The following is a 26,981-nucleotide window of genomic DNA, read 5'->3' as shown; positions in this document are numbered from 1 at the left end:
ATTGCTGTTGGGAGATGTTATGCCACTCCTGGCACAACAATTCAAGCAGCTCAGCTTTATTGGATGGCTTGTGACCATCCATCTTCCTCTTGATCAAATTCCAGAGGTTTTCAATGGGGTTCAGGTCTTGAGATTGGGCTGGCCATGACAGGGTCTTGATCTGGTGGTCCTCCATCCACACCTTGATGGACCTGGCTGTGTGGCATTGAGCGTTGTCCTGCTGGAAAAACCAATCCTCAGAGTTGGGGAACATTGTCAGAGCAGAGGGAATCAGGTTTTCTTCCAGGACAACCTTGTACAATGCTTGATTCATTCGTCCTTAACAAAGACAAATCTGTCCAATTCCAGCCTTACTGAAGCACCCCCAGATCATCACTGATCCTCCACCAAATTTAAAAGTGGGGGCCAGACACTGTGGCTTGTAGGCCTCTCCAGGTCTCCGTCTAACCCTTAGATGACCAGGTGTTGGGCAAAGCTGAAAATTTGACTCATCAGAGAAGATGACCTTACTCCAGTCCTCTAGGGTCCAATACTGCAAACTTTAGCCTGGCTTGTCTTTGCTTCTCATTGATGAAGGGCTTTTTTTCTGGCTTTGCACATCTTCAGCCCTGCTTCTAGGAGCCTGTTTTGCACAGTCCTTACTGTGCACTTCAGCCCAGTTGCTGTTTGCCATTCTTTTTGTAAATCACTTGATGTCATTGTACAGTTTTTGAGTGACATGCGAATGAGTTGGCGGTCATCCCGGTCAGTGGACAATCGTTTTTGCCCTCTTCCAGTCTGTAGCTTTGTTGTCCCCAATGTCTGTTGCTTGACCTTGTTCTAATGTACTGCCGTCTTTGAAATGTTAAGGATGGAAGCAACCTGACGCTCACTGTACCCTTCTGCCAGTAAAGCCAGAATTGAACTTTTTCTCACTCAAAACTTTTCTTTTGAACTCTTTTGGCATGGTCAATTGTTCCTTTTTTTGTTTAGATTACCTGTGTGGTCTTAGTAGCCCTGTTTTTGCCATCCAGCAGGCCCTATTGCAAGAGGATAGTGATGACCACAGCAGTGGCTTTTATACTTTTCCTCGTTAAATAAGATTTGACTTAGGTGATCACTTAATCAGCACCTTATTACGTAGAATGAGGTGTGCCTGTGTTGGAATTTAACAGCCACTGGAGTGGAATGGCTGCCATACATGTAGAGATACTGATTTAAGACAAATAAAGGAGTGGTCTCTTAATTTTTCCAGAGCTGTATATATATATATATATATATATATATATATATATGTATATATATATATAGTAATATGTATATAATAATATATATATGTATATTATATATATATATATATGTATAATATATATATTGATATATATAATATATATTATATAATATATACATATATATAATAATATATTATTATATATATATATATATATATATATATAATATTATAATATATATATATATATATAATATTATATATATATTATATTATATATATATATTATATATATATATGTATATATAGTATATATATGTATATATATTATATGTATATATATATTATATATGTATTTAATTATATATAGTATATATATATATATGTATATTATATTATATGTATATATATTATGTATATATATATGATATATATTTATATATTATATTATATATATATATATATATTATAATATTGTATAATATATAGTATATTATATATATATGTATATATATAATATATATATATATATGATATATATATATATGATATATATATATATATATTATAATTATATATAATATATTAATATATATATATATAGTATATATATATATATATATGTATATATATATATATATATATATATATATATTATATATATAAATATATATATATAATAATATATATATATATATAATGATTATATTATAAGATATAATATATATATATATAATATATATATTATAATTAAATATAACTTAATATATTAATATAATATACATATTATAAATATAATATATTATAATACTATAATTATATATATATAATATATTAGTATAATATATAATTATATCATTAGTAACTAAATATATTGTATTTATTTTAATGACCATGTGACTCAGACATTTACTTGGAATAACAATTAATATACATAGACGTTACATCTGAATATAACAGTCAAGGCTGTATGTACATTTACTCAAGGTAGGTACTGCACAATATATTTTATGTTCTATTGTATTCCATATTGTCAACTATGCATACTCAAGCATATCTTACCTTTGAATATAATAACTACGTATTTAATACATCCATGTGTTAACTCTTGAGGCAAAATCAACCGCGTCCATGCTGTAGGCATTTCTGATTGTCAATTTACGGTGTGCAAAGTCACAGTCTGTGCAAGGCTGAGTAGACTTTTATATCTGTTTATTTATTTTCCTCATATTGTGCAGCCCTATATACCTCAAGGGGGAAATTCTTTTGGTGCTAAAATACTACTTTATTTTTAAATTACGTTTCCTAGTGTTTTAAATCTACACTAGAGCCAAAAAGTGCAACCAGCTGGTCTTCATACTGGGAAATGTTCCTCTTCATGATGTCCATACAGGGTCCCAGCAAACGCTCAAAAGCCTGGATGTCAATTACTGAAAGAAATAGAAAGTAAATTAAGATGATGTCATCCCACTGCAGGAATCTGTTTCCTTGTCTAACAGATGGAGTAATTTCCCAGAAAGTAGTGAAAAAAGTCTAAAAACAATATAAATCGGTGCACAAATCATTTTTCATTAAGATAAATGTTTGGTCATGTAACAGACAGAGCCTGAAATAAAAGTCTAAATAAATAAAAGTCTTGCCATTATTGGGGTTCACAACAAACTCAGCAGATGGGGCATGTTTTGTTATAAAAACTTTTGTTGTTGAGGATCAATAACATGTCAAAACGGATGTTAAAACTGTTATTTGGAAGATATTTAAATCACGAGGATCAGTCTGTAATGTTTTAATCACAGTGAAACAGCAGACATCTTACCTAAACATTTGGTTTCTCCGACAGCGTAAACTGATGCTGCACGAGGTTTGTTGGTGACCAGTGCCAGCTCCCCAAAATACTGCCCTCTAGAGCAGCGAGCCACCTCGACCTCCATGTTCTCCTGGAGGCCTGCCTTTGTCTGGAACAGACATAAAGGAACCTGTGAGTCCTGCAGTCATTTAGTACATTAACATCACATATTCCCAGACATAAACACTAAACTATTCTGTTAGGGCTAGGGCTGCACAATTAATCGCAACTTTATCAAAATCGCTATATGGAGGACTGCAATATCTAAATTATAGGGGGGGGGGGGTGCAATATTGCAGGTGAAGCCCAATTTTTTGTTAGAGGCAAAATATATGTCCAACTATCGTATCCTACTGACTAATGAAAACATCTTTGTTTTGTACAGATTCTCATAACAATCACACTATTAATGATTTTCATTTTTTAGATTTTAATATTTTTCAATGAAAATGAGAATAATGATACAAAAATGACCATTCCCTCCAATATCGTGAAACTTATCGCAATTGCAACATCAGTCAAAATAAGCGCAATAAGATCATTTCCTCTTATTGTGCTGCCCTACAATCTCCTAAATGGCAAATGCTAGCAATCCAATTCACAGATAAAGAGGGTGAATAGTCATAATCATTTTTGAAGAGGCAACTAAACTGATTCTGTTGTAATGTTGGACACACTCACTTTGCTTTTTATCATTATCTTCACCTCTCCTGATTCCACAATGTAGAAACAGTCGGCCTCGTCCCCCTGCAGGTCCAAAAAGCATCAGAAACACCACATTTATTAGGTCTAACCTGTTTTTAATTAAAACAACAGGCGGCCAAAGATACAGCCAAAAAATCTCCCAACACTGTACCTGCAGTATTATGCGCTCTCCATCTTTGAACACATGTGCTCCCAAAACATCTACAATCTTCATTCTCTCAGAGAGCTTGTGAAAAGAAAATGAAGCATGATGACAACAAATACAATGCGGACAAACCTGAAGTGTAAGGTGACCAAACATCCACCTATTCTACAATTATCTTGTTTGTGTAGAGTTTGTGTTTCTAAACAAACCTCAAGAGACTTCAGAAGAGGAACACACTCAATGAAGGCCTCATACACCCTCTTCTTCTTTGCATTATTTCTAACAATTAGTCTGTGAAATGTGGCTCGATCCTGAAAGACAAATCATCAAAAAAGAAACTTTTGTTTGGTTTTTATTTTAGCTTAAATTCTACTTTTTTCAAGATCATCATGTTTTGTGGGACTCACCAGGCCCCACAGGGCACCTTCCTGTGTTGCAGTGATTGTGGCAGCCCGCGGCGTGTTGTACATGAGAGCCAGCTCACCAAAACTGCCCTTGTTGTCATACTTTCCGACGCACACACTCACACCGTCTTTCTGCACAAAAATATCATACACACCCCTGGAGAGGACATAACAGAGTCGGGGAGTAGAAGTCTTTATAAGACTGACAAAATGTCATCAAGTAATAACATTATAAAAACAATTGTAAAATCCTCACTCACCTCTCTATGACATAGAAATTATCGCCATCGTCTCCTTGGTTTATGATGTGCTCCTGAGGTTTGACCAACACCTCGAACATGCCGTCCAAAACCTCAGAGAACTGCTCCTGGAGGACATAAGGTGGGGAAAATGTGTTTGTATAACACCTTCCAAATGCATTACATGAAACAGAATATAAAGGTATGAGCTATAAAGGTTGTTAAAATAGAAGATAAAATGTAGTACAACAGAACAGACAGGAGAAGAAAAGTTGTGGTACAGCTACAGTGCAGTGCTAGATATGAATAAACATTCCCCACTTTTACTTATTAAAAGGCAGCGGCAAACTGAAAAGTCTTCAGCCTTGATCTAAAAAGAGTTGAAACAGTTTGTTCCAGATGCGTGGAGCATAAAACCTGAGCGCTGCTTCTCCATGTTTTATTTTGGAGACCGTAAGCAGAGCATCAGCAACCATTTTTTTTTTTGACACAAAGGAAGCCAGTGTGAAAATCGGGAGAATTGGAGTGATGTGGTCTTAGTGAGGACACTGTCAGCAGCCAGACTAAACTACAGTCTGACCTTTTTATACATTACACTCACATTGCCCCTGTTTGTGTGCGTGCGTGTCTGTAAAACATAAACTTGATATTCAAATTTTGTCTAATAAATAAAAAAAGTCATTGTCATCAAAAGGCCAATCAGTGTTGTACCTGATCCAGGGTTTTAAACAGTAATATGTCTTTGCACGCATCCTGAAGTCTGCGACGCTGCTCGTCCGTTTTGGGATACACAACTCGAGGCTCTGTGTCATCGTCCTCATCGTCATCAGGGTTGTACGCCTCTGCACAAACTGCAGCGGGACAATCGAATGAAAACTGTACCGTGGTCAACGGGGATTAATATTGATCACACATATTGTTCCAGTTACTGACCTGAAACTCTGCGATTGTATTTGCTGGTGGTGGACTCTGCAGAGAGAGAGAGAGAGAGAGAGGTGTCTATATTAGACTAGATTTCACAAGTCTATTGAAGCATAAAGAAGCTCAGCATTCTGTATTGTTACAGAATGTTCTCTTTTGTGTTTTAATATGCATGCTGAAAATCTTGAGTCAGTGAGTGTTGATTTGTATCATGAGTTCTGCTAGTTGTAGGTGGAGTGGCCGTTTTCTATCGACTTTTTGTTCACATGGATGTTGATTGTGATGCGACAATCAATGCAACATTTTTTGGGAGATTTCAAACATCGGTCCATGTACAGTTTCTCCATGTCCTTTGTGTGATTTTGACACTATAAAGCTTTAGGGTTGTGAAACCTCTACAAAATGGAATTTCTTGAAGTTAGCTTTCATTTGGAGAACAAAGAGCAGAAAACAAACAAGATGATGTAATGATACTCACTAACAGTGTCATCCTCCTCCTCGTCCTCCTCTTCATGATCCTTTTTGGGCTTATTTGACTTTGTTTCAAAGGTCACTCCTTTACATGCGGGTTTGGCGCTGTGTTTCTTGGCTCTTTGGTTGTTTCTTTGGCCCTGCAAAATTTGTGTAAAATGCTGCACCGCAAATTCAACCAAGTTTGGCGGCCTGCGGCGAAGGACCTCCACAGTGTATCCCTGCAGCAGCTCTTTCAAACCAGCTGGTATCTCCACATTACTCATCGTCCAGGTTCAGAGGTCACGAGTTGGAGTTTGATAGTTCCGATTAACCCTAAATCTAAATATCAAACCTAAGCATCAGCTTGTCCCACAGGTTTGATAAACATACTTCTGTTCGGACCATCATCATCCCAGGAGCAAACTGACTCCTCCTCCTCTCGTCCCACTCTAACATTTCAGCAGCTTATTGATTTCTTTATTTAGCACTGCCTGCCGGAAAGTATTGACCAGAACTTTTCACATCAGATATAATTAAAGGCTGTCCGATGGATTACGACACAGAACTTGATGATTTGAGAGAGCGAGAGGAAGAGATAAAAAAATCTGGTTCTACTTACTGAGCTCAGTGTATTTTATTATTTCTCATACTATAATCATCACTCAGTTTATCATTTGTGGCAGTTTTATTAAAATGCATATTTTTTTTAAAGCATGGACAGTCAAAGCTTCTACGATTTATGATAATAAATCCAAATAAAAAGATAATTTAGAAAAACAGTGCACAACTAATTTCTAAATATGGATTCTGTTTATTTACATGTTGACATTCATATGTTGTTCAATCATTCATTATTGATGACTACTCTTATAGTTTCACATTAACACAAACAGAAAGTGTAGCTAGCGTCGGTGGTCACTGAGTGAGGGGTGACCTCACAGGAAGCAGACAGTGAGAAGGGCATGTATTGCTGAGTAACTGAACACACACAGTACAACATAATGCACCTTTTCCCTGACATGTACACCTGCTTGCAGATAACAAAAGGTAAGGCACACATGTTCACTTCACTCCTTATTTAAAATTAACACAATTTCAGAAATCAAGTAAAACAAAAAGGAGTGAGAACATTTGACTGTGTGTTTGTGTGTGTGTGTGCGTGTGTGTGTGTACGCGCACACTGGCACCGAGTCATCGCAGCCTCTCTGCTCTGAATCCTACACAGTTCTGAATCATCCAAATGCTCTACAGTACTATGAGGTCTTAAAGATATATAAGCACATTGTTGGAAACATTTTAAAAATCTCTTTGTGATTCTGTGTGTGTGTGTGTGTGTGTGTGTGTGTGTGTGTGTGTGTGTGTGTGTGTGTGTGTGTGTGTGTGTGTGTGTGTGTTCACGTGCTGCTAATAACTGCGTTGTGTTAAAACAGTTCTGTTCCTGGGATTCACATACGAGACAATGCTGAGTCTTCATCACAGGTTGGGTGCTAACCAGTTCAGGAACTTCATTGCGAGCTCAAATCCTAAGAAACAAGCCTGAAAACAACAATATACACACAGACAAAGCTATTTAGCTTGTGTAGCATATTGATTGAATAAATAACAGAACTTTTGGTTTTCTTTGACAAAAATGTACAAAATTAATTTATTGTTGTTTTCTTTGGTCTATTAAATGTCAGATAAGAGTTGATTAAGAGATAAGTCAGTTGATTAATTAATCAATTGTTTGAGCTGTACAGTACACTTTTATTTTTTTGGTCTTAAGACACAGATCATCCCTTGACCCTGTCACTATAGATCTGTGTTATGATTGGACTAAATCCAATCTATATCTAAGTGATACATGTTACTTTCCAGTATTTACCATGTCCTACTGCTACTAATGGCATGATTTATTTTCGTTGCAGGACATAAATATGACCACAGCGTCTTTATCCTTGAACTTCTCAAATTGAACACAACTTGTTGTCCAAATGTACCGTTTAGCTCTTGTGAGCCCTTTACTGAAACAGAAAAATAAGTAAAGTGAACTCACCGCGTTTGCGGGGAAAGCTCTAAGCATGACAGCATTGAAGCCCTTATACAGAGAGCCCACGCCCTCTTCTCTGACCAGCTCCCGCAGAACGTCCCGAAAACCGTTGGGATATTTTCCTTCAGGAGCTGCGGGACAGCCACAAAGAAAAAGTCATCTTCAGCAATATGGACAAAAGTGAAGACGTTTTTCATGAAGTAGTAAGTAACTAGACTTGTTTAATTCTTAGAGGTGTGTCATAACTCATCAAGAGGCTTCTTTGGTTCTCCTGACTGATACATTTCTAGGAATATCCTACCTCTCCATTAAACCTAGTTTGAACTGACAAAGTACTTCTAGATATCATACTACCTGGATGATGGAGACTCACCATAGGCACTAAACACATAACTTTTTATTGGCTATGTCAGTATTCTACGTTTAGGTAAGACCGTTTTAGTAATAGTAAAAGCAGCACATGTTTGACTGAATATGCAGTATATACATACTATTATATACTGTATAATACATACTGAAACTTTTATTTTAGCCTTAAAGTGTTGAATCTACAAACAAACCTGTTTGGAAACGAGACTTGAGTACGTCGGCTGGAATTGCGACTGCCCAGTTAAAGATCCCGGCCATCCCTCCAGCAAACAGCACACTGGGAATGCTGAGATCGTTATGGCTGCAGGGAGAAACCAACAGGCTCAGCTAGTCAGATGAATTTTGTACAATCAAACAGACAGTTATAAATACTGGGACAAATATTCACCTTTTTCCTGCTGGTGTTAGGAGGTTCTTCAACCACTCGTAGGAGGTGAAGTACATCCCACTTGCTGGGACATCTGAGTGACAAAAACAAAAAAAGAGGGACACACCTTCACCTCCATAACATACAAAATATAGTTACACTGAATTGATCAATCCCTAAAAGTAATGTTGTAGTAAAAAACAATACTTTAATCTTCGCTGAAAATAGGGGTTTGATTGAATTTTTTTTAATACAAAAAACCACCATTTTAAATGATGTGGGATTGTTATTATTTCGTTTACCTTTCAACCCCCTTTAAAATTTAAATACTTCAAAAGAAAACCTTTAAAATTGTCAAAACCGTCATACCAACCCTTATATTTCTTTTTTATTTTATTCTCCTTGATATTTATATACTTCTTGCAAACTGAAAACAGATTCCCTTTTTGGGGATCATAAGTATTTCGATTCTGAACAACCCCAGAAAAGGGTAGACAAAAAAATGATAAAACTTTTTGAAATAAAATTAAACTTAATCAAAGGTTACAAAAAATTGTTAAAAAAAAAGGGTGGTAAAAAATTTATATATCACCCCCTTTTATGTTATATAAAACCCCTCCATTTTTTATAAGTTTCCCAAAAACCTGGTAAAATTTTATGGCCAAAACAACATCTGCCCGACGGGAAATAAAAAGGGGGGAAAATATTCTAAAAAATGTCACTAAACCCGATTCTTTTTTTTGGTCAAATTTTTGTTGCCGCTGCCCCTTCCCACAGCCTCATTAAAAACGGTTTTGCTGCTGTTCTTTCTTTCCCCAAAATGGGGGCGTGGCCGGCATCTACTGTACCCCGACTAGGGGCAAGTACCTCCTAAAAAACCCCCTTAAAAAATCCAAACCCATCCCTTTTAAAAGCAAATTGGGACTTCCGGGCTCAGGTTTAGGATCTTTCAGAGTAAAGCAGCACCTCTCATGAGAGTCAGAGCGGTGCCTTTGTAGATTCCTCTGATCCCAAACTCTCTGTACAGCTGTTTGACACAGTCCATAGGGCCTGCATACTTCACCTCCCCTCCTGCTGCCTGGATCTGCACTCAAAGAAACACACACACACATTATTTTACACTCACTGTCATTTCATTTTGCCATGTTGAAGCTACTATTATTCAGTCCTGAGGAAACAGTGAGTGGATCCTGTATTTCTGTACAAACACATGACCTCTGACCTGCAGGAGGCATTTGATTCGCTCTCCAGGAGCCATGATGACCGTGGTGAACACACCAGACAACATCCCTGCAGCAAACAGCTGTGGATACCTGCGGGAGATAATGTACGTACGCATTAGCATTTGAAACTGTTGAATAAACAGTACAACCACTTATGCCAAAGCAATCACCTACGTAAGAATATCATCAGGGGTTCTCTGCTGTAGTTTCTTTCCCAGTCCAAATCCAAAGAAACACACAGCAAACATGGGTGTGACACCGATGATGGGGGCCGCCATGCCTCTATAGAGCCCTTTAACACCCTGTGAGGGAGGAAGATGACAAGGAAACATCAGCATGAGGGAGAAAAGACAGTTTTAACAATATTTTATTTAATATATCCCAGACATTAAGGCAGCATGCATCCTCACCTCTTTGGCTAAGGTCTTTTTACAACAATCAATGGTCCCAGCATAAAGGAGGCTCTCTCCAGGTTTGGGTTTGGGCTGAGTCTGTAGACGCACCTGAGAGAGAAAAGAGGACGCACACAAAAAATCAAGCATCACAGCGGCAGCAGTTTGGACCCCACTTTGTGCACGATGAAAGCCAGGTCCATAAAGAAATGGTAACCTCAACACCATCTGACACCTTTCGGATGGGTGACTGTAAATAAATCTAATAATAGAATTAAAATAGTCCTTCTTGTGAAGGACTCATTGCATTGGTGGGATATTGTCTTAAATAAATTCAATTACAATTTTTGATAGTATTTCTATTTTTTGTGAGACCATATCCCACTCATGCAATGGGCCATTTACGAGATGGAATAGCAAGCACAGTACACCTGATGGATACAGCGAGCACCTGTATGTGATTACCACAAATACCCAGCAGCACTTCTACTCCATTGTCTCAACGTTTAAAGCGTAAATGCTGGACTGAATTTATCTGGTGGCCAGAAACACAACTCCCAATCAATTGCTCTGTGCTTGCTGGATGAGTAAATAGGCAACTGTGGTTTGTAAGGGGCTATACTATGTGTGTTTACTGCTTGTTACCATTGTGTGAACTGCGAAGGACATAAAACAAACATGACAAAAGTTGTTTGATATTACCTCAAATACTTCTTTGGCAATGCTGAACTGCATTTTTTCCAGGTATGTACAGTATACACCAACACCAATACATCTCCCATAAGATATTATTGGCCAATTGGCTGATTGATTAGTGTAGCTCTATTAAAGAGTACTGAACTAATTACTGTAGGTCTAGTACTGTAATTATGGATGGCAATATTCCTGCATTAAGGTGAGATCTCTGTGTGTGCAAAAGGCCAGCGGTGAGTGGGATCATGACAGAGTGAATGTGGGTCAAAGGTAACGTTACAGACGTTATCAGCCTAAGGTTCCTCTGAGCTCTAATAATCACCTTAATAGTGTCGAGTGGATGTCCTGCGAAGACGAGACAAATGCCACCAAATCCTCCGGCGAAGAAGTTCTTCATCGGACTGATCTGCTGCTGCTGTTTGGACATTTTTACTTTCGGCTCTGTTGGGAGAAAAACCACAACAGACTGAATGAAACAGACACCGGAAATGAAGTCAAACACACTGAAAAATTAAAAAAAAAGACAAGAAATAACGTAACCTGTGATCGACGGTGTTTCTGTGAGGTAGCTATTTCTGTGAGGTGTATGTGTGTGCTGCTGTCACCGTTGACTGTTAGACCCATAGGTTTTTACGACCTTTCACCCACTTATTCAACCGGTCGGGGTTGACTGCGACACAGCCGTACACTGGTACGTCTCCGTTTGGCGTCCGGGGGGAAACTGTCAACTTTTGGTTGAAAATTGAATAAATAAATAAACAAATAAATAAATAAAGTTTACAGATAGAAATATACAGACCCACATAAATTACATAATATAATATGTTAATTATTTTTTAATCTAAAATCAACGTTACTGATGTGTGTTTACAAAATAGAGTTTGTAAAATCTCTGTTTATATGAAAATGTAATTCCATAGATCAGTTGTTACTATATATTTTTTTTGTATCCATTGGTCTATAATTAGAAGAAGAAGAAGAAGCGGAAAAAGAGGGTGTAGAATTGTTATATAATATGAAGTTTGCAAAACAATTAACAATCTTTACATACAGACAAAATAAAGATACTAAAAATAAAATGAGTCCACTACACAAAAAAACACCATCTTTGTCATATATCAAGCATGTGCAGATTGTGTACGTCTTTAAAATCTTCAGTCAGCGCTCAGTTTATGTCTTGAAGCTCTGTTTTCATTCTTTTGTGATGTATCATTTTTAATATTACAATATTAATTTACATTATTTTTCACACAAAGGTGTCTCCAGCATTTTATTAATACAACAAATTAATTTTTATACTGTACACAAACCAAAATGTAACATAAAACAAACATGTAAACATAAGCATAAGATAGGAATGAGTGAAGGGGAAGGAAGAAAACAGAGAATGAGTAAAATAAAGGACCATAAATACATTTTTTTCCGTTTACTATGGTTAACTTTAGACTTGCTGAACACGCTCAGCTGCTTTGGGCTGGTGCCAACAGTCCCACTTAAAAACAAATAGCCTACTGTTTACATGTGGACCAAGGTGGGACCTACAACATGTTTCCAAAAGTATTGTATTATTTTGTAAACTTTTACTGTCACACAATCAACAAAAAACAATCGGACCACTTCCACTGTTAAAATATAGCTTTATTAGTTTCATTATAACACAGTTGTAGCATTTTTGCAGACAATGTTAATCATGGAAAAAAAAAGACATGCTCTCTTCTCTCACGCGCACGGTAAACAGACACACAAATAATCAATGACTGCTTGGAAATGATCTACAAAACTGATTCTTCTGGATTGTGTCTACCTTCTCAGAAACACGTTCCCAGACAGGGCAGCCATGACAGGGACAAAAACAGATATGTTAAAGTGTAAGACGGGAGAAGATCAATCACTGCATCATGGGGAAGAAACAAGGAAAGGTACATGTTGCTTTTAAAGTATTAAAACCATTAGGAGACAAAAGAAATGCCCTGTATTTCCTCACCATTGTCTTGATTTTCAGTAGGAACATCAGATAACAACTGGACATCAACAACACTGACTAATGTGTTATCTTGAGTAATAACTGCAGAACACGTTTTCCCCTCCAGAAAGCCACAGCTCACAACAGCCAAGACTTATTATATTACAGCGATATTACAAGTTGCTCTATAAAGCCTTACTGCCGCACAGTTAGTTTGAATGTGAATTCAGCATACAGACATTAATCTGTAAACAGTCAATGACTTCTGAAGCTAGAGGAGCTTTGCATATGTAAGTCAGACCGAAAATCTTAAAGTGTTTGAAAAGCAGTAAAGAGATAAAAGTACCAGACTGAGAAAACTGCAGACGGCGTCACAGGAGAGACTCAATATGTAGCAGCAGGTTACTCAGCGAAAAGCTTAGTCATGATAACACGAGTCAGAGTGTGCTTTTTCTCACCAGAATAAACAATTTGTTTTTCTCATTCTACTTGACATGAATTCTAATTATAATGAACGAAAGGGTGAATGAAAGACGACGTCAGCTTATTTATTATTTGGAGTATTGTACTCTGTTAAGAAAATAATGCTGCAGTAACACACAGTAGTTTGGTCCCACTACAAGGGAAGCACGTAGAATTTTCTCACAACAGTTCAAATAATCGCACATTTATCTTCAACATGACTTAAAATCTGCCCTTTTCATAATTTCTTGTTAAATTTGTTCTGAAATCATTTTGGTTAAATATATTTTGGTTAGAGTAAGGATTAGTTATGGTTGCTGTTACTTTTGACTCAAAATACTATGAGAATATACAGTTAATTCTTATTTTTCAAGAAACTATTACAAGGAATTCTCTGTTAAACCTCCAATGTTTGGCCTATATTTTGGCTTGGATTGTTGATCAGTTGGTTCTCCTATAAACCTCATAGGTTTTTTGTGCATTTGTCGTATAGAGAAAAAAAGCCTCACTCCTTTTTCAAATAAAATTCATTTAAGAAGGGAGAAGTTGTGATGCATTATGCTGCATGCAGCATGGTGCAGCTGTGCACTACAAGTCCAAAAAAACATTGGCAAAACTGATTCACTTCTCTTAGCACATGCTGGCACAGAATACGGGCGTCCCATCAAACATCAGTTCTTCCTATTTCAAACTTTATTGTACCTCCCTGCAGTAGACAGGACAGACTACAGTGTGATACTGATATGGTTAGTGCTGGTTCTGACAGATCTGTGGGAACTCCTTGTAGATCTGCTGTACGATTAGCTTATCCATCTGTTTCACTGTAGCGCTCCCTTCATCCTCTCCTGGATCTTCCTCCTCCCTGAGAATCCTCTGCAGCACCCCCTGCAGGTCAGACAGGCGGTGCTGGTGCTCAAGGTAGTCCGTTGAGCGTATTATGGAGTGCATGAGGGAGAGATACTCCATCCTCAGCTTCACAAAAAGCAAGAAAGGAGATTTTAATCAGACAAGGTGGCAAGCTTTCGATTTAGCAGGTTTCATTAAATAAATAGTTGCACATTTTAGGAAAAAAACAGCTATACACTTTCTTGCCGAGAGTTAGAAGATTGGTGCCTCTCTCAGAGAGAGTGGTATCAATCTTCTCATTTAACCCTCAAGAAAAGAAAATGAAAAAGAGTGTGTGAAACTATTCCTTAAAAGCCTGAGAATAATCTGTAGCTGTTCAATGTGCCCAGGTCTAACCTTGTCTCCAGGTGAAAGGTCAGATATTTGTCGAACGGCGATGTCAATCATCACCATCATGTCAGTGCGGTAGAAGATGTCAGCGGTCTCTTGGCTGGCGAAAACATCCTGCAGAAACTTGAGCACTGAGTGCGGTGCAGGCGGGGCATGTTTGAACATACACACAGGGTCGTCTGGAGAGGACGGGGCAAAGAGTGAGTGATGTCGTTGGAAAGACAGAAAGCTAGGATGCAAAGTGAGAAATATGACATATGGTATTTTACCGCCTCTGTTCAGAATCAGCAGCATTTTCTCTGACAGGATCTTGACATTTTTCTTTTTCAGCTCCTGCATGATCACATTGCTGCCGGGTGCTGGGTGACACAGGCAAGACACGGAAAGAGTATTTATAGTAAAACAATAAAATCTCTTTTGTAGGTCAGCTGAGCCAGAAAACAAATAAAATAACAGCTTAGAAGTCTGTTGTGCATGGTTGCCCGGATAGCTCAATTGGTAGAGCAGGCGCCCATATGTAGCGGGCCAGGGTTCGACTCCAACTTGCGGCTAATCAGTCATTCCCCTCTCTCTCCCCTTTCACATCTTCAGCTGTCCTGTTAATAAATGCCTAAAAATGCCCAAAAAATTATCTAAACTAAGAAATAAAAAGAAGTCTTTTGTGCATTTCTGCTCCTATAGACCTTTTTTTAGGCACACACCTTTCCATTTCTTTACTTGACTTTGGCTTATAATGTCAATTGTTTTGTATTACATTTTGTATTATTATGTACCTTTTATCTCCGTAATGTTGTTCATCTGTACAGAGGCAGATCTTAAACCATCTGCCTTGACTGGAAAGCGCTTTGGGTCAACATCTGTTGTTTTAAATGTGCTATATAAATAAGGATGACTTGACATTTAGATGTATCATAGCAGGAAAAGCACAGGTGTTACTTATAACATTGATGCTGGCTCTGCTACATTTAAGTGTTCCTGTATGTAAAACCCCAACAATGGGTCGCTGGAATTGATAAACATAATTAGAATGCAGCCATCACTAATGTTATTATTTCCAGCTATGAGAAGTAGAAATCTCCGCCATGAAAGGCTCCACGGTGGCTTTTCTCACCTGTGTGGTGGAGGTTGAAGGCCAGCAGGAGGTTCAGGAAGATGTCAGGCAGCTGCTCTGTGGGATCAGACGGAAGCCCGTCCTCCACCACACCGAGCAGAAACTGAACAAAGTCAGCATTCAAGTGTTCTGAAAGCAGGGAGGGTTAGGATTATATTATCCCTTTAATACGCCTATTAATGCATGCATAAAGTTCAACACTTTGGCTGGTTAAACTAAAATTGTGTTGCATCAAACTTTAAAACCATCTTAAAATTATATTAAAAACCCCTCTTTAAATGTTAGTTTAGTTTTACTCTAAATCTAGATTCAGTATAATTCTTTTGAACCAAAATGTTACAACTCCAATTTCAACTCTTATCCACAGCGCTGCGGAGGAGGGTCCGGCTACGGGCAAGGCCATGTTAATAATATATTAATAATATTCTTATTATAATTGGCATTTCTTTAAACCAATCACAATTGACACGCACTACTCTTCGCACAGAGCGGCTGCAAAATGGCCTCTCTAAGGAACTTTTTTTGGTGGAAAGTGTACGTTCAGTAGTGGAAGGAAGGAAGTAGAAGGAAGTGGAACATCTTGGATATACACTAAGTTTAAACTTACATTTGACTTTTTAATATTTATTGAGCAAACAATCAAGTTAGGAGACAGACTTAACCTAATTTAGTTGTGTGATGATGTTGAATTACTCTCCAGATACCGACTCAGCAAGGAAACTGTTCTAGAGCTAAACAGGAAGATTGGACTAACTGTCAAACACAGCAGTGAAAGACCTGCAGCTGTAACATCACCAATGCTTCAACTTCTGGTGGCCCTAAGATTGTATGCCACCGGATTATTGCCAGCTATTATTTATACTGCTCCATTAATACAGCAAACACATTTTTAGGAGAAATTTGAGCTTCTCTGCCAACACTGCGTAACGTTAGGCTAACTGACTTTTTGGCTAGCTTGCAAACAATGTAATGAGCAGCCAACTATAGCCTACTTACTAGGTCCGACAGCACATTAAACTCTATCCAATTTTATAAGTTTAAAGAAATAAACTTGGATTTACTAAACAAATATTTGTTTTGCATTGTTTAACAGAGCTCTGCTCCTGATTTTAAATCTGGATTCACTCAATTTAAACCTGGTTTTGCTAAACTCGGATTAGAATTTATCTTAAATTAAAAACAGATCCTTAAATAATCCTTGTTGGTGCAACCTAGCCAATGGGGTTTGTCACTGTTTTGGAAGAAGCAACATTGTACATCAGTGCTATGCAGAGGTAAAATATACATAATGTATGTTATATGCAACTGAAAAAAAATAACACAGCAGTATTATATATACCATACCGTAGTGATGATATGGCACCTGCTCGCCCATTGAGAAGATCATAGTAAGTACCAAGGCTGTGTAACACATCTTCTGGTGCTCTGAGTGAAGAAGAAAAACGTGTAATTGTGCTCAATATTAAGCTTGGAAAGTACTAGAGATGAACAAGAGGACAGTGAGGACAGGAAATATTTTTTACCTTGTGTGTCAGTCTGTAAGTCCCTGGCCAGCTCCATCGGGAGGATGGAGTTCAGGAGTGTGGAGATGAGAGAAGCATCCAAGCTGCACATAGCCCCAAACACTTTGAGCAGCAGCAGCCGCAAAGACACACGATGCTCCTGCATGGTTACATGATGGCAACAATGAGCCAACACCAAACAAATGTACATTGAACATCCCCAACATTGTCACTTGAACACTGTAATTACACAAACCCCCTGGCAGGTCACCAAGGCTCAAATCTAATTCACTAATTGGTACAGGAAGACGTTCATTTGCATATGTAATCAAAAACCAATATGAACTGAATAGTACTGTGAAGCTACAGGTGCTAGGCTCCAACAACAAAAGAAAAAAATAAGTCTAGCATCTTTGAGTGATGTTCTTAAATAAACTGACTGTATAAAGATGATGGTACTAATAAAGAAGAATACACTTCTAATAGCCATAAGAGAAAACTTCTAATAGCCATAAGAGACAACATTATTTGTACAGGACTATTACTTTTTTCTTGAATACAAATAGTTTTAAGTTCAGTGTGTTCAGAACAAAATGGTAATGTCTTACCATCTGATAATATGAAACCAGGGACAGCACATTCTCATAGTGGTTGGCCTTGCACATCCTCTTACACACCTCTGGATCTGCATCAGTCTGAAAAATACATCATGTTTTTAGTTGTAACAGCGATGATATAATAACATCAGTTGTGGTCCCTGGACACACCAGAGAAGGATTACGCAGCCCATTTACTACTAATCTGGACCTCCCATCCCTGAGGTTCAGGACAAACTGCCAACAGAGTATATTTGGCAGCCTGAAGAGTTTACAGATTCAGTCCCTAACCACACTGTTGAATTTGTAAAGTCGCCTGAGCCGGTCTGATCCCATCAAACATGTCTGGTATTTACAGCATGCCAGCTGGACGGGTCCTGTGGTCACATCCCAGATTCATCCAAAGAGTTTTCATATCAAACAAATAACTATGAAGATAAAACAGTGATTACAACTTGGGAACTCTTGTCCTATAATGGGTGTTGAATTAGTGGCTTCCTATTTTTCCGGCTCCCACTGACAATTTTCATTTAAATATGTTACATTACACTGTGCATATTAATACATAATGACTCATGTTTGATCACATGTGTTCTTGTGTGTTCATAAGCAGATTTTTCCTTGATATTATATATTAAAGTCTATTTTGCTGTTCCTGTGTTATTATCAAGCTTGTTAGATATTTAATGCTTTTACTGTTTAGCACTTTGCAACCTTTGTTTTGCAACGTGTATTTATGACTGACAGACATTAATATCTGTGAAATCCATCTTTACAATCCCGACTTCAGTCACATCTTCTTACACTTTAAAAACAGACATCCTGCAGACTGTTGTAAATCATTACTGGAGGTCAACAGCTCCCTGCATCCTACCAGTATCTTCAGCAGCTCCTCGAGGTAGCAGGCGATGAGAGAATGGTCCTCGTGAAGCGCCCAGCTACGCTGCTGAGAATCGTCCCGGTGACGGGCGAGGTCGCTGAAGATCACCTCCAGCCTCTGTTCATCGTGACACACCTGACCCTGCGGCAGCGCTGCACTCAAGTCCTACAGAGACAGAAAACATTATGACACACCTATTTGTGCTAAAACTTGAAATACCAGTACAGTGGAACATTGTATACTCTCTGACGTAGAAAGAAACTTAAGGCGGGTAATCAATTTATGCAGGTTTGTTACTATTAACACTTTTCCCATAAATTGCGATTTTATCCATTGATAATGTAAAAATTATAAGTATTAAAAAAAACATATAGTCATTCGAGCTACAACCCTCAGTTTGGTTTTGTAAAACTCTTTGTGTTATCAGTGTTTTGTTAAGCTCTAGTTGAGTGTTTCCTATCTAAACACTGAAGAGACCCCTAATAGACCTCAGAGTATTTCAGGCTTTATAATTAGATAAGTGGGGTCGGAGTGTGCACATGTGTCACCATGCAACTACAGGATGCAGCCAAAAGCTTTCACTATTTGCTGTTTGACATTGCATGACACACTACCCACTATTAAACACCTTACACCCACCGGATGAAACAGAAATGTCTGCCAGGGAAGAAGTTCACTTCAAGCTTGGTCAAGCTTGCGTTTAAAAACAGGAAATGAGTAAGTGATACTGTGAGTACTGTACCCTGTGTCTCAAAACGACTCTGAGAAATGTCAGCTAAATGCAGACTGAGCTGTCACTTTAAACGACACCAGTAATGTCCTTTAAGCTGGCAGGGCTCCAGGATGCTGAATACACACGATGTAAGGAAACAAAACTGACCTTCCTCTCCACCAGCGAGAGGAGAACTAGCTCCAAATCAGAGGAGGCTTGAGGTAAGGCCGTCTGCAGATGGCCAACCACCACGCCGACAGCGACCCGCGACAGCTCGTAACTCAAGCCTGTGTTCTTCCGTATCAGCTCAATCAGTTCACCCCCGATAGTCATGGGAACTGGCTCAGGGGTAGTGGGGCTGCCAGGAGGGCTTTCAGCGATAGAAGGGGGGGCAACAGGCCATTCATTTTCTGGCTGCTGCTCCACAGTGGGCTGTGAAGGAGGAGGCTGTGGAGCCGGGCTCTTCTTTGCAGGAGCAGGCTGAGGAGCAGAGTCAGAGGGAAGCACGTCTGGAGGCAGAGCAGTGAGCTTCACACGGGAAGGCACTGGAGGAGGGGGGGTGCTGGAAACACTTGGCAAGCTGACATCAGAGGAGACCAGTGAGTGGGAGGAGCCAGACTCTAAAGAAGTGGTGCTGATCGAGAGCGTGAGAGCAGGGGACGGAGGGAGAGAGGACACTCTGGAGGGGACCTCCGGCTCAGCTGGGGGACAGAGAGAGAGAGAGAGAGAGAGAGAGAGAGAGAGAGAGAGAGAGAGAGCTCTAGTTACAGAGAGGAGAGGGAACAGCAAGGACCTGACTAAGAATAGAGTGTGTTTGTGAAGTATGGAGCTGCAGCAGGTAGTAGCAGCTGAATACAGCAGCAAAAATGCTGCACTGTAATCTGCGAGACTGTAATAAACATGTAAGTGATGTGGTGAATACTAAGTAGAAACAAGTGTCTGAAGCGCTGCTCTCTGAATTCTCACCTGGACGCCGGCTGTTTCGCTGTTTCTCAGGGGGAGGTGGGGTGACCGGAGCGGCACGTCTAGGTTGAGGAGGCACCTGCAGGAAGTGAAATTGATTAAATACAGGGTCATTTGAAGACATATTGTGTGCGTGTTGTTCTAAACTACAGAAAATGAGCATATTTAATTGTTACTATTCCTTGGTGATGTCAAGATGGTTTCATATCTGTCATGCTCTATTTTATAACATCACGTTTTAATCCCAAAGACAGGCTGTGTTTTTGACCTGTACGTGGATGGAAGCTTTTCTAATGAACTGATCAATTAGAATCAGAATCAGAATCAGAAATACTTTATTGATCCCCGAAGGGAAATTCAGTGTTACAGTAGCACCAAAAGTAAAAAGACAGTAACGGAGCACTGCAACAGGCAGCATGCACGTTAGCGCATGCGCACTCTTCACTTCAGATGCATCAGAATTAGCTTTATAACAACATAATGCACAGGACAACACACAGTACATGTGGTCACATGAAGGGACTAGGGAGGGTGGAAAAACAAAAAAAGTTACCAATCCCTGGTTGCAAAGATTTGTGTGCTAGGATATTAATTTAGATTAGCAGTATTTAGTTGGCAGCCTTGAGCACGTTCACAAACTCCCCATTATTGAGTAACAAACTTTATTTTTTATAGCACTTTTCGATGTTAGAAGTGTTTTACAGGATGAAGGGGATAGGTAAACAGGGAGATAGAAAAGATAGAGATGACAAAATACCGTATATGCTTACTTTTTTCTAAGAATGAATATATAGCCTCTGCAAATATTTGAATCTTGCATATTTTAAGCTAATTTGTGGTTTCAAATAAAACCTTTAAAGTGTACTGTATAAGTGTGTTACCTGATAAAAGCCCTGTTCTGCCTGTATATTGTCCACACTTCCTGATAGCGGTACGCTCCCCTGTCGTCCGTAGTCTCGGTTAAGGCCGTTGGGTGGAGTAGGAGTTTGACTGATAGATATGTCGCTGCTGGAAGATGGGAGGCCTTGTTTGTGACCAGAGGACGACGAGGAACTTCGTCGTGCAAGCGTCTCCTTTCTGTGATGGATCAACTTTCTGCAACAGAAGAGAATAATGATTTATATACAGAACATGACAGAATCAATATATTATCTCATAATGTGGACTCAATTTGGACTCACTGTAGAACATCTCTCTGTTCCAGATTGTATTTGCCTCCATTTTTTAAGGCCACATTGTGGATTCCTTCGATTGCTCGGTCAATAGACTGCAACACATCATCCTGCTCTGGAGCCTGCCAGAGAAAGAAAGAGAAAAAGGGGGACAAATTAAATATTCATTGACATGAGTATTAGACTTGTGGCTCGGGGACATGTGTGACTCTAGGCAGAAACAAACTAGGGCGGTTATCTAACAAAAACTGTCTTTTAACCAGTGCCACACATATGCTCAGTGAGGCCTCACATTCAGCCTCATTAAACCTCCACAGTCAATGTAATTTACAACAGGAGAGAGCATTCCTATTATGCCATTGTGTGAGCCTGTGATTTCAGAAAATACATGCTTTGACTAGTTCACTGTGAGTCTGGATCCTTGGAAAAAGGAGTCTCCAGTCGTGATTGCAGAGCACATGTGGGTGTGTCTGAGAGACCAGCTCTGTGGAAAGGTGTAGCAACTTGTTAAACAATCACAAGGATCGTTGAGAATAATTCCTTATCATAAAAAAGAGATTTAGTCGCAGGAGCTGATGAGATTAATTTGAGCAGAGACAATGGCTTTGAGTCTTGCTGGTCTTTGGTCCTTAGATCTGTCCTGATCCCATCCTGTCAAATCCCATCATTTCCCAACGTTACATCTCTGTCGCAGTGAGCAGCTGCAGTGCAGCAGGCTATACATAATGCAACCTTTCCAATAATGTATGGTTTCTTTTGCAAGCGTGCATTTTAATCAGCAGGGAGCTTCAACATGGCCCGCACTGCATGCCATAGTACATGAGCTCTGTCCCTCTCGATCCCTTAACGTTACTACGCATTAACTATATCTCACTTCACCACATGATGCGACATCAGCTTGTTACGTTATTCAATGAGACAAAAAGAGAACAACACCCAGGTCAGACATTGGTGTTTACCTGTATTTTTTCGATGTATGACGATGGGATGTAGCCGGTTTCCCCTGAGCTGCAGCGGGACCCCAGCCACCAGTGTTTGTTGCTCCTCTCCAGGATTAGGAAGCCTTCTCCGGCCGCAAAGTGCAGCGAGTTGGGCTCCGCGGATCGGAAGGCGTACAGAGACCGGTACATACTTTAATAACACTTTAACACGCCAAAATAACCCGAAAACAGCTAGAGAATCGATGTCGGAATACAAGGAGTCTCCGTTATCTACTCTGCTGGAGGTGATTTAAAGAGTCTATGAAGGCATGGCCCCGGTGTATCGACGCTGTCTATTTACAATGTAGCTCGGATCATCTGACCTGTGTCTGTTGCCAGTAAACACCGCAGGGGGCGCTGTTACTCCATGAACACGCCCCCCAGGCATTGTAATCAAAGACAGAGCCCGTTGATCCTGAAACGAATGTGGTCATCTCATCACTGTGCAGTTGCATCACCATATTTCATTATTCATATTCCTGAATGTGTGAAAAAGAAATTTTATTGTGTAACATTTGCTACGTTAACAACGACAGCAGGAGCTTTAGTAGCTTAGCATAATTTAGCTGGTGATATCAGATAACAAATATATCGTTTTTTATAACAAACACCAACTAAAGGTAAAATTAGCCACTTAGTGATCCTTTTATTTAACACAATAAACTGCATTTATAAATGATTAATACAAATGATTCCACATTAAATGGCCAGTTTGTAAGGCTTGTTTAATTTGAAATAAAAATTGTTCGATTGAGCGTTACACAACACCGGAAACAAGCGGTTGGTGTTACACAGAACTCTGTCCCCCTTGCGTGTGGCCGGGTTTATGAACTCCGTTAACATGGCCAGTGCGGTGTGTGCCAGAGTCTTCCTTCAGAGATCAACACGGGGATTTCTCCTCTCCTCCAGGGCAACACCCGCTTCCTCAAGGTATTATCTTTTTATTTTTTGTTTAAGGTATGAGCTCAAGAAACGGTCCCCTCTGTGTGGAGACAAGGACATTACAAAGTTAGCTAATGTTACAGTGATGAAACTCCTTACCATCACATGAGTTTGAGGTGCTCGAATGCCTTTAAGGCATATCTTGTATAACTGTTTGTAAATGCTGTTTTGGCCCTGAAGAAGATCTGATTGATTATACACTTTACTCAGCAACAATAAATTGTTGTGGTAGCAAAGTGTGCTGATTCTACTTTCTGACATGACAAGCAGTTGACTAGACAGTGCAGTGCATCACAAAACAAAAAGTTGCTCTGATATTTGTAACAGTCAGGAAGAAAATATGTAAGAACAAGCACATATGTACTGCAGCTCTGTAGACGAGCAGAAATGTTTGCTTCTGGCTGCCTCTTTTCTGCAGAAACAGACCGAAAGCTTTGAGCCATCAGCCCGGTCAGTAGGTTGGCATTCAATTTTTGGCTTTTAAACTGGGCCACATGGCAACAGTCTGCATTGCAGCCCGTTTCATTGTAAAATGGGAAGTGATGAGAAGAGGAGATAATACCTGTGCTATAAAGACAAAACTACAGTTTCCTGCCAATAAAACACCTCACAATAAATAATAGAAAATTACCAATCTTGTGTTCTTAATATGGCATTGGTTCTAATTAGTTTACTTGTCTTTTTGTTTCAGCCCATTTCTGTCTCGTGCACATAAATTGGGTCCCAGCGATGATGAAATGTACCAGCGTACGTCAGTGTCCGTCATGCAGAAGGAGCCGGGCAGCGGGATCATAATCCACAGCTACAGTTCGAGAGGATTCAACATTGACGGCAACAAGGTGATTGGGCCCTGCGCTGTGCTGCCACCTGCTATCCTCCAGTGGAATGTGAGATCAATATCCAAACTACCTTCACAATTTGTACTGAATTTAAACAACTATCCATGTTTATTACATCGCTCTTCGTACATCTCTCCCTCTCTATCTGCAGGTTGGCAGTTATAAAGACATTACAGAAGAAAGTGTCTCACTTTTTCACATGCTTGAACCAAGAATAGGTACAAAATAAAAGCACACAAACACACAGATGGGTGACAAATTCAAAGAAAAAACAACAAAGTGTGATGAAGAGCCTTCTTTCAAAAGATATTCACTTGTTTGGTGTTTTGATGGTGGTGGTGAAGAGCGTTGTTTAACATGTTGGTCCAAAATCCTCCATATATGTCAAATTGGGTTTTTGGTCTGGCGAATGTGAAGACCAAAGCACATGATTCAAATTATTTTCATGTTCATCAAACGTTTAGTGATGTGTGAAGCATCTGCATTTATTATATTTTCCCACAACGTTATTCAGGTTTTTCCTTGATTTTGTCACTCATCTAGATTTATATATGTTGTATTTTACTAAATACCAATGTGTAGTTTAACTTGTGTTCTTGTTGTTTTATGCAGAGATTCTTGTGCTGGGCACAGGTGCACGTGTTGAACGAATTAACCCCTCAGTCCTCGCTCTGCTCAAGCGTAAAGGCATCGCTGTGGAGGTGCAAGACACGGTAAAGTATGCTCAGTGTGGTAAACTGCGTATGTTCTTCTGCATTAAAGGACTTTCTAAACTGTCTGAAAAACAACACTAAAACTATTTTAGCTGCCCTAATTTACCGTTCTACCTTTCTTTTTCATCTCTGCTTTTTGCAGCCAAATGCATGTGCAACCTTCAACTTCCTGATCAATGAGCGAAGAGTGGCAGCCGCCGGTCTGATCCCTCCGCCCGTCAGCACGGAGCTGGAAGTGAGAAAGGAATAAGTGTTGCAATGTCAACAGAAACTAGAACTGATTTCTGCAGATGGAGGTTTGAGGTTTATATATGATCCCAGGCCTGTTGGATGGTTATTCTTCTTCTACACAAAGCTTCCAAATGAACAAACCCAGTGGCTCTGAAGAATTACTGTATTTGGTTACAACTGTTTTTTTTGGAGATGGTGTTGAAACATTCATTGTCAGCACCCAGTGATCTGAGCAATGACCTGGCTCAGGGAGATTGTAATGTAGTGTGAACACTGTTCTTGTATAGAAATACTGTGTTAAGTGTATGAAATATATATATTTAAGCTTTACATGCTACAAACAACCAAAGTGTCATGAATTTATTGTGTTTTCGTAGAATATGGGATGTTAATTAATTAAAAAGACACAGAGGCTGTTGTCTGTGCAGCAGATATAAAGGATCTATAGGTGTATATATAAATAAAGGGTATAGTATTGTAAAAATCCCCCTCTCACCCCTTGTGGGGTGGTATGTGTCATCCTCAAGCTCGGGTCCCCTACCAGAGGCCTGGGAGTTTGAGGGTTCTGCGCAGTATCTTAGCTGTTCCTAGGACTGCACTCTTCTGCACAGAGACCTCTGATGTTTTACCTGGAATCTGCTGGAGCCACTCTCCCAGTTTGGGGGTCACAGCCCCCAGTGCTCCGATTACCACTGGCACCACTGTTGTTCTTACTTTCCACATCTTTTCTAGCTCCTCTTTCAGCCCTTGGTATTTCTCAAGCTTCTCGTGTTCCTTCTTCTTGATGTTGCTGTCGCTTGGGATTGCCACATCTATCACTACTGCCTTCTTCTGCTGTTTGTCCATCAACACGATGTCTGGTTGGTTAGCCATCACCAGTTTGTCAGTCTGGATCTTGAAGTCCCACAGGATCTTAGCTCGGTCATTCTTGACTACCTTAGGAGGTGTTTTCCGTTTTGACCTTGGGACTTCCAGCCCATACTCGTGGCAGATGTTCCTGTACACTATGACAGCTACCTGGTTATGGAGTTCCATGTATGCACTTCCTGCCTGCATCTTACACCCTGCTGTTATGTGCTGTACTGTCGGCACCTGGGGTCCTGCCTGGTGTGGTAGACCCCGGCCTCTATTGATCTTGTACTGAGTGCCTGTTCTTGTGCTGCCATGATTAGCGCCTCTGTGCTGTCCTTCATTCCAGCCAGGTCAGGGAACCAGGGTAACCTGATGAGAAATGGGCCACTGGAACAAGACATACATGGACTATATATATATATATGTATGTGTGTTTGTGTGTGTGTACGTACTGTGTGTGTGTGTATGTATATACAGTGTATGTACTGTACTGTGTGTGTGTGTGTCCGTGTGTGTGTTCCAGCCCTCTGTCCTTTATTTGGATAAGCCTCTTAACACTGTGCGTCTGTCTGCCCTCTGGCACCAGCAGCGCTGCCACCTACAAGCTGCCTGTGTGCAGCACATGACATCATTCAATGGTTTTGTCCTTACAAATAAGCTCCCATAGATAAAAGAATCCACAAATCCTCTACACGTCATCTCTGAATCATCTGTCTCTCTGCATACATGCCAAGTGTCCGTTTGAATGTTTAAATCCCGTTGTTCACATGCAGGGTATTGCATTATTACTTCACCTGCTGCTGCTAAGAAGTTGTGACACTTATTGGTGCT

The 26,981-nt window shown here is 39.5% G+C and overlaps 3 protein-coding genes across 4 annotated transcripts; 1 reads left to right on the top strand and 2 right to left on the bottom strand.

Moving 5' to 3' along the window:
• Window positions 1–2,383: 2,383 nt before the first annotated feature.
• LOC116687570 (cAMP-dependent protein kinase type II-alpha regulatory subunit) lies at window positions 2,384–11,704 on the bottom strand. The gene is made up of 20 exons (XM_032513038.1): window positions 11,537–11,704; window positions 11,319–11,437; window positions 10,322–10,414; window positions 10,086–10,213; window positions 9,911–10,001; window positions 9,655–9,772; window positions 8,710–8,782; window positions 8,513–8,622; window positions 7,959–8,083; window positions 7,401–7,459; window positions 5,949–6,214; window positions 5,483–5,518; window positions 5,261–5,400; window positions 4,571–4,677; window positions 4,314–4,467; window positions 4,116–4,217; window positions 3,913–3,987; window positions 3,738–3,803; window positions 3,027–3,165; window positions 2,384–2,640 (listed from the first exon to the last, which is right to left on the bottom strand). The coding sequence occupies exons 2-20, from the start codon at window positions 11,421–11,423 to the stop codon at window positions 2,516–2,518; spliced, it is 2,112 nt and encodes a 703-aa protein (XP_032368929.1). The 5' UTR covers window positions 11,424–11,437; window positions 11,537–11,704; the 3' UTR covers window positions 2,384–2,515.
• Window positions 11,705–12,616: 912 nt separating this feature from the next.
• On the bottom strand, window positions 12,617–22,914 carry nckipsd (NCK interacting protein with SH3 domain). The gene is made up of 13 exons (XM_032513223.1): window positions 22,553–22,914; window positions 21,603–21,715; window positions 21,303–21,516; window positions 20,425–20,500; window positions 19,627–20,159; window positions 18,741–18,911; window positions 17,879–17,965; window positions 17,292–17,430; window positions 17,113–17,193; window positions 15,769–15,897; window positions 14,927–15,016; window positions 14,664–14,836; window positions 12,617–14,393 (listed from the first exon to the last, which is right to left on the bottom strand). The coding sequence occupies exons 1-13, from the start codon at window positions 22,721–22,723 to the stop codon at window positions 14,169–14,171; spliced, it is 2,202 nt and encodes a 733-aa protein (XP_032369114.1). The 5' UTR covers window positions 22,724–22,914; the 3' UTR covers window positions 12,617–14,168.
• Window positions 22,915–23,241: 327 nt separating this feature from the next.
• Window positions 23,242–25,748, top strand: ndufaf3 (NADH:ubiquinone oxidoreductase complex assembly factor). 2 transcript variants are annotated; one of them, XM_032513278.1, is made up of 5 exons: window positions 23,242–23,503; window positions 24,207–24,354; window positions 24,506–24,572; window positions 24,967–25,067; window positions 25,210–25,748. In XM_032513278.1, exons 1-5 carry the CDS (start codon window positions 23,400–23,402, stop codon window positions 25,315–25,317), a joined length of 528 nt encoding a protein of 175 aa, XP_032369169.1. In that variant the 5' UTR covers window positions 23,242–23,399; the 3' UTR covers window positions 25,318–25,748. The 2 variants fall into 2 exon arrangements, with proteins under 2 accessions (XP_032369169.1, XP_032369168.1); XM_032513277.1 differs by having other exon boundaries at window positions 24,207–24,402.
• Window positions 25,749–26,981: the final 1,233 nt, after the last annotated feature.

Source organism: Etheostoma spectabile, chromosome 4 (assembly GCF_008692095.1).
Source record: "Etheostoma spectabile isolate EspeVRDwgs_2016 chromosome 4, UIUC_Espe_1.0, whole genome shotgun sequence".
Taxonomy (NCBI): Eukaryota; Metazoa; Chordata; class Actinopteri; order Perciformes; family Percidae; genus Etheostoma; species Etheostoma spectabile.
The sequence above is the reverse complement of the archived record's forward strand: the minus strand, read 5'-3'. Positions and strand labels throughout refer to the sequence as shown.